The 15,069-nt window shown below is 37.3% G+C and overlaps 1 protein-coding gene across 1 annotated transcript in view; it reads right to left on the minus strand.

The window, feature by feature from the left end:
- LOC148655636 (clavesin-1) overlaps positions 1-14,290 on the minus strand; it is a 38,462-nt gene extending 24,172 nt beyond the window's left edge. Inside the window, exons 1-3 of the mRNA XM_088642365.1 lie at positions 14,142-14,290; positions 11,703-12,308; positions 6,189-6,363 (exon numbers count right to left, since the gene is read on the minus strand). Coding sequence (XP_088498491.1) covers positions 6,189-6,363; positions 11,703-12,103 — 576 coding nt within the window. The 5' untranslated portion in view covers positions 12,104-12,308; positions 14,142-14,290. The remainder of the gene's footprint in view (positions 1-6,188; positions 6,364-11,702; positions 12,309-14,141) is intronic.
- Between the last annotated feature and the right edge of the window lie 779 nt (positions 14,291-15,069).

Raw genomic sequence — 15,069 nt, forward strand, 5'->3', positions numbered from 1 at the left:
TCTGATTTTGTATCTGGGATCTATCACTCCTGCCTACACAGTGACATACTGTACATAAGCTTTTTCCTGCAGTACTGGAACCTGTGTAGGTTTATGCTTTTATCTCTTCTTTCTCCAAAGGGCTAACCATAATGGGAAAATAAACAGATTTTTTTAAATCCTGAAAATTGTATTTGGACACTTTAGAGATCTGTAAATTCTGTTGACTCTTCATTTATGAAAAGAAAGCGGCATTTTTCACAAATATGTAAAACAAAAGATTTTACTTTACTTCAGAGCTAAAGTGTAACTGCTGTTCTTTAATGACATTTGATGAATGGCAAATAACATTATATAATCCAGCCTGTGGCTGGAACGTTGCCGGTTCAAATCCTGCGGCTGGCAGAGAAATCCTACTCCTTTGGGCCCCTGAGCAAGGCCCTTAACCCCAGCTGCTCCAGGGGCGCCGTATAAATCCCTGACCCTGCGCTCTGACCCCAAGCTTCTCTCCCTGTCTGTGTGTCTCATGGAGAGCAAACTGGGGTATGCAAAAAGACAAATTCCTAATACAAGAAATTGTATATAGCCAATAAAGTGATCTAGACTAGACTTTCAAAATCTAGCCAAGTCTCACTACTGAGATTTTAGTTTACTGCTGACATTCATCTCGGGGCTCCACATTCATAAAGCAATTATCACCATAACATATGATCTGAGAAGCTCACAGGAAAAATATCACCCACACAATCAAATGAAAATTAAACTCTACGTATGGGCAATACTTGTTTATATTTTGAGATACTATGCATTTGTTAGCTCTGCTGGCACAAGCAGCAGAGCAGTGGATAAATGTGCGCAAAAATCATATAAACCGTACTGTCTTTATACAAGAGTTTGTTCCACAGCACCTGTATACAGTTCCATTGTTACGCAGGGCAGTCGAATCATGGTATAGGCTCTAAAATTATCTATTTTCTTAACTGTAATTTCCATTATTATTTCATTACAGCTTTCTGTGGAATACTGTATAACCATTTAATATTACATGTAAGAATCAGTTCTTCACAGTTGCACATGTAGTATACTGTAGTGCAAATTGTCAAGTAAAAGATAATCTGCATTGAACATTTTACGTGGCAATGTTGGAATTACAGTAGATGAAAAATCTTGATTGGAAAAATGTATTAGCCTAATAAGGGAGCTACGAATGACCATTTTATAGCTCTGAAACTTCCATCCATCCATCCATCCATTTTCTGACCACTTCATCCAATACAGAGATATGTGAGAGACCCGGGGCTTGTCCCCATAAACAACGGGCACAGGGCGGGATACATCCTGGGCGGGATGCCAGTCCATCACCGGGCACACAAAGATGCACACACTCTCACCAGGGACAATTTTCCCAGAAGGCAATTCATCTACCAGTATGTCTTTGAACTGTGGGAGGAAAAGAGAGCACCTGAAGGAAACCCATGCAAACACAGAGAGAACATACAGATTCCACACAGATAGTAGTGTACGTCTGCAACTGACCCCAGATCCTCAGCACTGCAAGGCAACAATGCTAACCATGGTGACACTGTGCTACCCCCTTAACCTTCACACTGAGAATAAAACATGGAAATATAAAAATCAGAAATAAAGTATCTTTGTATACAGTACTACTGTGACAATTAATTGAATTATATTTTCAATATAGCATTTTTTTGGATACAAAGCACAAACTAGTTATGTATTGGCAGCTCTTCTGGATTTGACACAATTCCAATTTAAAATGTGTTTCCTTGGAAGAACACTATTTTGGTAAAATAAATACCAGAATAGTGTTCTTCCATATCTATTTAAAAAGCTCCTGCTGCCGTTTCCCAGCAAATTGCACAATTGAATAGGAAATAATTGCCCAGCAAAATTTCCTTACTTTACAGCTTCAGCTTTTCGTAAGTTGCTTCCTCACTGTGATAATTATGACAAACCAATTGAGCTATCGGCTGTCACACAGTAGACACATTAGCTTCTTCTTTAATTACGTTTGGCTTCTTTTAAAAAAAAAAATCTCATTCTCTGCTTCAGACATGCAAGGGGAAATTCTGGTAAGTGTCTGCTGATATTATTCCTCGGCCCTCTCATCAATGTAAACCCCACCTTCACAGAGACGTTGAAGTAAAATAGGCTTTTTGGAATCCAAAGGAAAAAGCAGCCTCAATTTCATCAGCATCTCTTTAAACATTAACATGACAGCATTCAGGTGTGAACGCAGAGGAGAAATAAATGTGTGCATGACAACCCCTGTACTGCCTTCTGTACACAGTATGCATGTTGTCTGCATGGGTTTTCATTTAATGCTCTGCTCTGCTTTCACAGCCCAAAAACATCCTGTCCAGGGAGTAGCCTCACGTTGCATTCTACAGTATGTCCTGCTGCATTAAGGATAAAGCAGTAGCTGAAAATGGATGAATGAATCATACAGAACTCAGAACAGAAGAGCATGCCAACACAAATTTTTCCATTTCAGGTATGGATATCAAAAATTAAAACGTTTCCAGGTGAAAGACCAACTATACTTTAATAAATAAATGCTGTAGGAATTAATTAGTAAGTGCTCATTTTGGCTCTACCATTTTTTAAATGTGTTAATCTAATGGTAATATTGTTTATCAATGTTGATATTAGCAAATGCAAAAAGCATTTGCCTATGCTTCTGTGTTTAGGTTTCTTTTTTAATTTCAGGGATATGAAAAAATGTAATGATTAAGAATGATGCTCTCTCACATTACTCAAATACTATAGAGTCACGACACATTATGGACTTGTACAATACAGTAAACCTGCTATAATGCATTATGGATCACTTAACATCTCCTTCTCCTTCATCTCCTTGTGAATGCTCACACATCATCAACAAAACAGAGACATCAACTTCAAAATCATTGGAAAGAGAAGCTTTTTGTAAAAACACAAACTCAGAGGTCATTTTAAGATTATTCAGAACTACACATACCAGAACAAGAGTCCGTAATTGCTGTTGCCAAGGACAAAATTTAGGACAACGTTTCTGACAATGACTAAAAACCATCTGAAATGCCAAAGACAATTTATTTGCCAGGCTTCAATGCTACAAAAAAACTATTTTCACTATTACAACTCCAGTTCAAGAGACTGGCACTAAAATGTACAGCAGATACTGTTTGTAACCACTGCACATATAATGCCTTGAAAAAACAGTCACGCCCTTGCAAAATTCCACATTTCATTGCTGTCAGAACTTGCTATCGCATTCAAATCAGAGCACACAACATGTAGTATACAGTATTTATAATCTACTCATCCTACTCCATATAGGTAAACACAAAAATGATGGTATGTAAATTTGATTTTTAGTGATAATTAGATTTTGAATTGCAAAGGTGTTGAAACCCTTTGCTATGACAATCCTAAATCATTTCAACTACAAAAGCATAGCCTGAAATGTGTGTAATCCAAGTGGTTTACCCTGACATCAGATTAAATGCATGTCTTCAGATGTTCCCTCAGATATAAGTCACATAGTGATCAACCATGAAGACCAAGGAGCTTTCAGAACCAATCAGGAATAAAACATTTAGATGCACAGATCAGGAGAAAGGTACTAATTCCTTTGAGTACAAGAAGGTCCATTAAGAAGTGTAACAGTATCATCTCAACCAGACACTATCTAGCTCAGACTACTCTTCCAAACTGAGCATCAGGGCAAGCAGGAAACTTGTGTGGCATGCAACTGTGAAGCCACTTTGAAAGTTCTCCAAACTTCTATGTCTGACATGAATACATTGACAATATCTCAGTCAATACAAAAAGTGGAGCTGTATGGGTGGGTGGCAAGAAAAATGCTTTTACACCTTCTTGGGTAGAAAGCAGCCTTTTCAAACTGATCAGTCAAAATATTAAATTATAAACATATTCAAGGTCTTCTTCGTTCAAGGGATTGTTTCTAGTTTTTTTTAAGAATGTTAGTAATTAAGTTTTCAATTATTACTGGATAGGGACTTGTTTGACTTGATGTCCTTTAATACTAGATTATGTTAAAAGCATTTTGCAGTGGTGTTTCATGTTATTTAATGGAGCTTAAAACAAGAGTTTAGGAGAAGGTCAAACCTTAATCTCGCCCACGTCTGCCTACCTACATGTAAATATCATGCTTTTTTCTTCCTTAAGCATTTCATTTTCATATCCCACCCTCCACCCTCTGCTTGCCTTTACAGGACTTTAAGAAGGCCAGATGATGTAAAAAAGTATAATTTCACCATTGTCAACGGCCCTATTTGTACGAGCATTGCCAAGGGATCTTTACTGAGCCAGCAGCAGGAACCTTCCTTCATGTGAAGAACACCACCTCCTACGTCATAGTGTCCTCCCCCACTACACTGTGGCAATGGCTTGGAAATCCTGGTCCAGAAGGAAGAGTGCCACCTACTGGTACAGCAACACCACTTAAAACAGCAACCTGCTTTTCCCTTCACTCCCTAAAGGACCCCCAAAGCACTTCACACAATGCTTTACGCTGAAGTACAACATCCATCTGCGTGATGCATTGGAGTGTATTATGTGCCAGCACCCCAATTACAGAGCACATCAGGCAGAGAAGGAGGTACTTTGGATAGGCGTGTCTGTGCAAACCCAGAATGCATTTTAGTTAGGATACTGCTATTAACACTCATGTTCTTATGGACAGTGCTCCACTACCTTTGAATATTTTAAAATAGAAAATATTACAATAAAGTATATTCAGTTAATATTAACTTGACATAACTTCTACAGTAAGTTTCCAAACAAAAGGAAGCCGTTTGGCCCATCTAAGTTGTTTGGTTGCTTGAAATGAATTGAATCAAGGATCAATTATTCATTTCTCAAATGAAGCCAGAGTATCCACTTCAATGACATGTTTGGATAGTTCATATCGTACTCCTTTTGTGCAAAAAAAAGCAAAGGAGATTCGAATATAAAAGGAGCACTCTTGTAGTCATTGTTCAATTCAATTTCTTATCGAAGTTTGACATTTACGGTGCATAATCATTTTAAAATATGAGTGAATGACGTATATAGAAAATCATCCGACACAGGGATTCCACCCATCCATTTTCTAACCACTTTACAACAATTCCAAGCACTTTATAATACAGGGTCTCAGTCAGAAAGCTACAGATGGGTTTTGAACGTGCTCCTTGAAGCATTTCTGCTTTCAAGACAGCGTGACAGTGCGGGAGTGGGCGGGGCCGCGGCGAGCACCGGTAAAAGGTCCACGCCCCTAACTGAGGGACGGAAGCGCCGGTGAGAGGTTAGCAGGGACCAAAAAGCGTGAAAAATGCAACACAAAGGCATAAAGAAAGGTGTACCGCTGTGCATCGCGACCGAAAAACCAATAGCACAGCGGTGACCAGACTGGACTTACGCTATTTAGTGGTGTCTGGTAGAGCAGGGCCCGTAAGGCTAAAAAGAAAACAAAAACTCGGTGCGTGAAAAAAGTGTGTCCGCGACTGTCGGCGGAAAAATACTCCCTTTCCGGGGGGTGGACCTGTTCCTTTATAGGACCAGTGTCCAGTGTGCCTTTACAGGACCTGCCCAGTTCTGGCTTGTTGTCTAGAAGCTGGGACAGCTGGGACTACGAAGGCGAGGCGTCACCCTTCCTCCAGGACTCCGCCTCCACGTTGAGCACGCCCCCCGCGAAATGACGCTACAGCAGTTTAGTCCTTAAGAGTTATTGCAACTTTTTACACAAGGAAACTTTCACAAGCTGGTGATTGTTAAGGGACTTACAGTAACTTAGAGCTAAGGACGTTTGATACAGAAGGAAGGAAGAAATCGGAGAGAAACCGGAGTTCTTGGTTTTGTCACTTTAAGATCATTACATGAATACAGAGTCCTGGTCAAAGACAAATCTATTCTGTCATAATGTATGACAGAGGGAAAAGCATTTTTAATTTTTGTAATTAGCTGCTGACTTTGTCCTTCCCATTGTCTTAAATATATACATGTTTCATTGTTGTCAACAGGTGCCTAGGTAGGACTTCAGTGATGGACCAACTGCTTAATCTTCTCCAAGTACATCTCTCAATGCAAGAATATAAAAACTCCTTATAAAGAAGCACACGCAATCAAAACCACAGAAATTTTTCTGCCTAATCTCATAAGGAACAATTTGTAGGAATTCTAAACTTCTCCAGTTGGCCTACCTGTAGTCCTTCAATAGCCAGTTTGAGAATAGTTGGGGTGAGCTTGGATGCCTGTTTGAAGGAGAAGTTACTCCAGTCAATGATCAGAATGAAGCCATTGATCTGCAGTCTGGGGTCCTCAATCAACACTTCCAAGGACAGCAGAATGGCTCTCAGGATGTCAGTGAAGGAGTTTCTAGCAAAGACAAGAGAAAAGAGCAGGCAGCTTTATCTTCTTCAAACCCATAAAATTGGATATGGCAATATGTACGACTTTGATGCTGGTAAAAATACTTTCATCCACCCAGGGGAAAGCTGAATCATGGTGTGCTATTTTCGACTCAACAACAAGCTAGACCTTCCAAAGCACTTTAAATTAAAGAGTGCAAAATCACTGTTTCTACATAATCACAGAGTATATACAGTACAGAACATTTTACCTTTGGCAACCTGAAATGGGGTTTCACCATCAATTGTATTCAATATTTTTGACTAGCATATAACAATGTAATTGGATTCCCCCTGAGGTTTTACATCTAATGTCACTAAAACTTTTCCCATCATTTTGTTTGTAAGACTTGTGCAATAAGAAACATATTTTGGGAAAAAAAGTATGACTTCAAGTGTAACCCTCCAACTTCAGTGCACACTGTAAGAACGAATGTGTCTTTGTGGAGATCAGGCTGCTGCTGGAAATTTGAAATTGCTTCGTGAATAATCTTAAAGATCCTTTAAGCTTCTGAGTTCAGAATTTACACATGTCCAGCTACAGTTAAAATGAAGTAGTTAAATCAGAACATATTAAATGTTATCCTAACCAGACACTGCCAAATAAATGAATACATGAATATAAAATGAAGGGAAATATCTGAATAAGCCATCTGTTGTTGTGTAATAGCATTTATTGAGTGGATCTGCATCCTTTATGAAATTGAATTTCCCATCAGGGGCATGTTTGTTAAAAGGTAGCCCTGCCTCCATGACAACCAGCTAAACCTTCGACCTTTATTGTGCTGGATCAGATCTTCCTCAAAGGAAATTTGGCAGCAGGGCCTCCTCCAACACTCTATTGATCAATTCAAGTTCACCACTGAGCAACATTTGCCTGTACTTTATTGCAGTATATAGATGTTCAGTGGCTCAAACATGAAAATAGCCTTCTTCAAGATTTTAAATATGTTTGAACCTCAGTAGAATATGACTTAACATTGAAATAAGATCATAGACGGTTAACTATGACAGCTGTGTGAAATTCATTGCATAAACACAGCACCGCAATCTGACTAATGCTGCTTATACAGTGTTTTTCTACTCTGCTATGATCTAAAACTCTTTTAACTGTATCATTCCACTCTGGCTCAGTGTTTGTTCTGTTTGTCAGGGCAGTGGTAAGTTACTGGAAAACAAAAACAAACGTTAACACATTTTTCCAGGGGTGATTCTAAATTTTCAATTTAAAAAGCTTTTCATTCTATGGTATTTTTGTTATGGCTAACTACCATTTTGAGTTGACTTTTCAACAACGAGAGTGTTAAATGTATATGTGGAGTACTGCACAATGTGTAGATCATGCTTCATGCTGGCATAATGCTTTCGCTTTTGTGAAATGTCTTTTGACTGAGTTTCTCTGACATTATCCTTTCTGTAGCAAGTGACGTTGTTTTTCAGACATTCTGTATCTAACAACAACCTTTTCCCTAATGCCTGTCACATCTTAACAATCATGCCATGTTCTGTTGGAGACTTTCAGTACATTTAGGTGACCACTTCACTAAATGCATCATTTGTTATTTGTTTTTAATATTTTATATTTTGAGCTGCTTTATTATTTATGAAACTGTAATTATAGAAATCATTTGAACATAGTCCTTGCATTTTTAATAATCAAGAACACACGTCATTTTCACTTGGAAAATGTGAATTTTAAAATTTAATTCATAAATCATGTTTATAGTGATGAGATACACCATTGCAATGTCCTTGTACCCTAATTTGTCCTAGATTATTTTTTAACATATACATATTCATACTGTACCTCTGCATCTCTGGAATTAAAAAAATGTTACATGTAGAGGCTGATTCTGTGCTGAAAAGCAAATAGAAGGGAAATGCCAAATGCAGTATTTCAGGTTGAGATCGCTCTTCAGAGAGAGGAAAGGAGTGATGGAAACAAAGCAAAGCAGGACAGAAGAGAGAGCATGTGAGAATGGGCACAGCAGGTGAATCTTTCCAAATGAATGGAAAACCTGGGGGAGGTGCTGAAATTTCTAAATGAATCAAACGTTCCATAAAGAAATTGGTCTATCATTGAGAGCTGGTGGGAGGTGTGAGCCAACCTTAAGGGTTGTCTTGGCTTCTGGCAGTGTTCTTGAACTAGTTCTGTGGAACCCTGTCAAAGGACGCAGGCAGAAACGTCAGTGTTATCATGGAGAGATCGGCGATCCTCACTGATCTGACATGTTTACTAAAATGGTTGGCCTGCCTCATCAGTGATGAAATGGCAGGGCACCTTCTGCACGCGATGCAAAAAATGAGATGGCAGGACACATGTGATGCTGTCTGGATGATCTTGAAATGGCCAGAGGGGCAGTGCATGTGTGTCCTACTTGATATATATTTGCAGAGGCTTCTGCTGCAGCAAAAGGTGTTTAGATTAGGTGGTTGGTAACATAAGGTGAATGGTTGGACTGAAGAAAAGGCTACAGTTGAGAGGTCATCCTGTGAAATGCAGAAATCTTCTTTGATGACCATGGGAATAGAAAGAGTGTTGTGGTGAAAGGGAAGCACAAAACTAACCTGCAGAGCAACAACCTCACAAGGAATTCTCTTCTGTTTGTTCTGCTTAATGTCTCATCATAACCTGGCTCATTTGTTGATTGTTCAACTGTAAAGTGCCTTGAGATGATGTATCTCGAAAGAATAAGGTTGTTATTGTTGATATCATTTTAATCATGCTGTGGACTCCATTGTGAGACGTCCTTTCAAGAACGGATGAGGTTTCTGAATCAATAAGTTACCAACAATCAACAAAACGTTTCAGACAAATTGCCTCTTCTTGTCAGCACTGTTTAGCTTTGCATTTTTGGCAGTCAAAAAATCTCCAGCGACGTTTTGCATAATGACTTAATGACTTTCTTACCTTTACTTTTCTCTCAGTGTTATTTTCTCAAAATGCTCTAAAATGGTCTCACCTCTTCCTCTGAACCTACTTTCATAAAAATTCAATAAATTAATGTTACCATTGTCTATTGCTCTCGTTTAATGTAAAATATTGTATTTTTTTGTTCAATTCCGTAATTTATTGTTCATCACAAGTCTTCTAAAAAGCCTATACACAATGGTCAATAACATGATCTGCCCTGATAAAGACTCCTGTTATTATTTTATGAAGGTAATATGAAAATGAAACCTTTGTAACATTGAAATGTATGTAAATAAATGCATTTAGAATAAATGACAGGAGATCCTGCAGACAATTTGGCAAATTATTGAAGGATCCACCTCACCTATTTCACAATAGTTTATGACAGACACCACATGCACTTTATTAAACGATTACATCACATTTTCAGTCCCACAAGTACCTTAATTAACATTCTGTTAGAATTGTTGAGCTTGAGGTAATCATTTGGGTTAACTATGTCAAACACCAAAGACTTAATAGTTATCTCAGTGTATTTATCTCCTGTGTTGAAGAAGAAACATAACTCTAGCGTAAAGAATGCTTTCAGAAATACAGACAATTTAGACACATCCTTCCTTGCAACCCAGAATATGTAATAATTCTTGTCTTTTACCTTCAGCCATCATTAACATAGGATATATCGTTGTTATAGAACAAAATATATGATTTAAAGAAAGTACAAGCTAATGTGCCATTACTGCACAAAATGTCTAGTCTCAATCTGTCTTGATAGTGGCAGATGTTAACAGACAGGTACCACTTTTAACTGAAGTGTCCTCCTCTTCAACTTTATAACCTCAGAAAAGCAAGTACCTGCATCATCTAGAGTTAAATCTTTGATAAAAACAATGTGGTTAAAGTGTAGTTTTCCTGTGTAAAATAAATAATATTTACGGCAGACAAATTTTATAATGAAAAAGGCAGCATGTAAGAAGACCTGTTTAAAAACAAAATCTTAATATAAAAGCAATGCTATAATACACCCGTCTTAGTTCTAGTTCTTAGTGTTTCACTGCTTACTCAAAGAAAGGCTTACAGACTTTGTCACGTTTACCAACATTGGGTAAAACATTATTTTTCCTTTCTTCCTTGTTATCTGAGGGGAAGAAAATGCACCCTTTAGTCCTTTCACCTCTATCTGATTTCCTGCTTTCTTCATGATACATATGACTTAAAATGTAGAAGTCTTCTGTTCTAGAATGAAATTAATTGGAGAAACGGGCAGCTTTTAAACCTGATTGCTCAAAAAAGGTGCTATTCAGAATGAAAAACTGTCATTTCACATTTGTTTTCTGACACCTGAATTAGCCATTGTTTAGATTCTCATATTATTTGTTATGGCATTCAGAAAATCAGTGTTAATGTTTGCTCTAAAACAAAGAAAAGGTTTAGAAATGAATAAAGAGTAATCACAAACTTTTTCGTGTATGAAAAGTTTTGTTTTTAAACATATAACATCTACTACTCTTCTTCACATATCTCCAGTATCCTCCACAGCTACTGGGACAGTACAGTCACAACCGTCCCAATAAGATCACAAGATTAACATGATTGATATGTTTGAAAATTGATATGTTTGATTGATAAGTCCAATATGACTCATGCATATATCTGGTTATAGTAGAACAATTCCTTTTTCAGCATGCATGTTCAGTTGGGTCTGGTCAGTCTAAGATTTCATACTATTTTTTCTTCTTTGTGGGTCAACAATAACAATGGTACGAAAAAGATATTGTGATTTTACCTGAATGCTCGTGCAATTTTTAAAGAAAATATTATACACACATCTTTAGCACCAGTGTAATTTGTCACCATTATGAAACTCATACAGTAGTTAAACACAAGTCAGCAATGTTCATTGACAGAAGCTCCAGTGACTACAGAAAGTTAAAACTTCATTGGCTTGGATATTTTGTCTCTGGGTATGTGACCTACAGTACAGCTAGGATGACCTTCATGGCATAAAAATATTTCCCAAGAGACATCAGACCACACCACACAAAAAAAAACAGTAAACAACTCAGCACCTTGAAAAATCAAACTCGAGATGATCCTTCAAAGATCATACATAGGCCAAATGGCCTTTTGTCAATTCGTAGCCTTTCTTAGGTTCATTCTTACTGTCAACAGAAATGCTTGAGTGTTCCTGCTGGGGCAGAGAGTAGGATCATACTTTTACTGTCCATCCTGATTAGAAACCTTACTTCCCAGTAATTTCTGCCTGTTGAGTTTCATGACTCATAACTACTAATATATATATATACATAGAGAAATTGTTGAAATGCTCACATAAAGGATTTTTATTGTAGAATGAGTACCAGAAACATATTAAATACAACGTAAACATTTACCTACTCTGGTCCCAGTTGGAAGCGAAGAGGATAAGTATTTTTCGGCCATATTGATCAGGGTTTTCCAAGACTCCTGGGAACCCATCCATCAACGCTCGTTTGATCCCTGGGTCATCAGCCTTAAAGCTTTTAAACATGTCCAGATTTTGCTGACGATATTGGAAATACTGAGCCAGCAGCTTGAAGGTCTCCATTTGATTAAATTTCCTCGCTCTGAGGAACCTTAAAATGAAAGCATCGTCTGTGCGCAGGAATCCTATGTCGGGTCTGGTGATGATCATGTCCCTGACCTGCTGAATATCCTGGTGGAGAGTGTCCGGGTTTTCATTCAGCTCCAAACGAGCTTTCTCTATGGTTTCAGGACTTAGACCAGCTTGTAAATGGGTCATTTTGTCTCTCATAGAGTAATTTCACTCATTCGTGTTCAATTTCCCAAATGTTTTCTTTGCTTGTTATTAAAATCCAAACATAGGTAAGGTTCTCGACATTGTGAGTGAGGATGATCTTTTTGTAAATCTCCCAGAAATGAGGAAAATCAGACGTTCATTTTCTCTGCACAAAGGTATTCGATTCTTGATATATCTGCTTCACACACATGCCTAAAAACTGGAGATAATGATAGTAAATATAGCATCACTTAACAATGATCATCTTTGAATGCTTAAATTGCTACAGTTAAAAAAAAACGCATTATGTATATGTCAAGGCCAAATAGTGGAATATTGCAGAATTCAGTTTCACCCCAGCCAGTTTTGGATTCTAAGAAAATCCAATTTTTATTAACTTAGGTTAGGGTGAGAATGAATCTGTCTGAATCAATATGATAGTTTGGTGGTTCCTGAGCAGTCCATCCATTGAATCATTGAAAACAGTGATGACTCTAGGATTTGCCCAGGCACTCTTAATGAAACTAGCTTGACTCAGGCAAAAACTAGATATGTCGGACCACTGATTTTGGTCCTTAACATGTACCCAACACCAAAGAATTGAGAAAACAAAATATGGCTAATTCTTGATGCCACTGTAATTTGTTCCTTTATGGAAAGCAAGAAAAAAACTGTAATGTACAGTATAAGAAAATACAGGAAAGCAAGAATCCATGTTGGTACTTTCTGGGTTATCTACATGCTGTGTGTACAAATGATTCTAATTATACAGATCAAAGTATTATACACTGCTTATACACTGCTCTAACTAGTCCTTTGACCTTGAGCACAGTAAGTGTGATACAGAAAGAGCTTGACAGGAGAAGATTGATCTCAACATAACAAACCTAAATCCAAAAGATGATTGAAAGATGAATGGAAAAAGACAATGAAACCCTATCAGTTGTGCAACAACCCACCATATGTTACGATGAATAAAGGACAAAATAAAATGCAAACAAAATCTTTCATTGTACTTTATTTCACTGTCACATTAAGAAGAATAAATTCTTTGTAAACAAATAATTAGACTACATTGGCTCTTCCTTTGTTAGTTTGTCCAGGTCCAGGTGGAATAACAGATGGATACTTTTTTCAATTAAATCATAAGTATTTTAAGATACTGTACTCTCATTCAAGAAAAGTTGAAATAGCATAGGACTATCACTATAATGATAAAATGAGAATACCCTTATATACAGTATTTCAAGTAGTTTTGTAGCATAATATATTAAAATGATTCATCTGTGCAAGCCATTTAAAATAATGGCGATGCCTGATTTTGTCACGGTACTTTACTTCCTTACGTGTCCATGTAATTTACGGTACATTATCATTATGAACAGTTTTTACTTAAAAAAAATATTAAAAAAGCGTATTTTTCCAATTTAATTTAAGTAAGTTTAAGACACATAGTGAGAAAAGCGCAAACAAGTTCCAGTGGCAGATGATAAGAAATTCGACCCACTACTGTTGTACCGTCTGAAATTGTTTAGTGTCCTTCTCTAGACCTTATCGTCCGAATGTATACATATTCTAAAAACACAAAAATACCCGCACGGTTATTGCGTTACTGGACATCTGCTTCGTGGTAGCAAAATATGAGACTATCTTTGTGAAGACGACTTTATTCTGAAAATGACACCGGTATGATCTGCACCATCCTCTGAATATATGCATCAGTTGCTACAACTTTTCTTTCTGTTCCATAACGTGTACTACTCTATGTGTCTTATCACTTCCCGTGCGTCCAATAAACCTTTTCTTTCTAATTTAGCGATGTTGCACAAATGCTTAAAAACACAAAAATAAGATAACGAGATATAAAGAACGATGCAGGCATCACTCTGAGTGGAATGGAGGAGACGCGGACGGAGAGAATGGAAGAGTTGCAGATGCAGTGCAGATGAGAGCTGTCCACACAACTAGGTGCTGAACGACCCTGCAGTCAGACAGCAAATACTGTGCTGCATTCGTGCAAACATATTTTATCGTTATAACCTGGTCTTCTTACCTCATGGATTATCGGTTCTTTGTTTAATTGCTTAATATCGTTCTTAGTCGATTGGAATTCCCATTATTCAATGAAGAAATGAAGATGACTTTTTTCCTTGACGTTAGATTTTTCCAAGGACGCTGAAGTATCCTACCAAACCCCTGATGTGATTCTGAAACACTAGTAGGCGTGAGCTATCCTTCAGTCCTCCCATATGGAGTCAAATTTCTTCTAGGTCCTAAGAATGCTAGGAGGCACACGGTTCCTTAAGGTTATTTATAGAGATTATTTATGCTTCATAGTGACAGAAAAATAACACGTATATGTTTTTTTGTCGATTGTCAATCGAAACATAAATTCATCCCCGTTATGAAATCAGTGTAAGCATTTTTAAAAAGGAATTAAATTTCGCTTTAAATGAAACTTGAATGACCGTGTGCGGTAAACATAATTGATTCCAGGTGTGGAGGTAGTTATTTAACAATTGTGTTGTAAGATGTACATACTGTACATACTGTATAGGAATGACCGAAAATCTGAATTATAAAATGAGTCGTCAAGCAGCAAATTCCTCACGATTTATTTTCCAGACGTAACCAGCAGCTCGCGATCATCAGAGTTGTTCAATGTATTGGTAACGCGAGCATTTGTACCTGAAGAGGTTTAAAAATGATTTTTATATTTTTGATTCAAATAAACGACATAAATACAAGCAGCTTTGTTAAGGAAAAGATATATAATTAAAATCTTTATATCAGCAAGACTGAAGGATATCGGGGGGCAAAATACATGACCGAGAAGTTCGTTATCTTTGTATTTTAGTTTATTAAGAACGATACACAAATCTCTTTAAAAAAAACCATTGTATTATCCATTATCTTTGGAAATTTGTTTCCCGTTTATTTAAAAATTTCAAAAGTGCCATGTAGTTATGGTAAAGACATTT

The sequence above is a fragment of the Lepisosteus platostomus genome, chromosome 8 (genome assembly GCF_059453375.1).
Source record: "Lepisosteus platostomus isolate fLepPlt1 chromosome 8, fLepPlt1.hap1, whole genome shotgun sequence".
Lineage (NCBI taxonomy): Eukaryota > Metazoa > Chordata > Actinopteri > Semionotiformes > Lepisosteidae > Lepisosteus > Lepisosteus platostomus.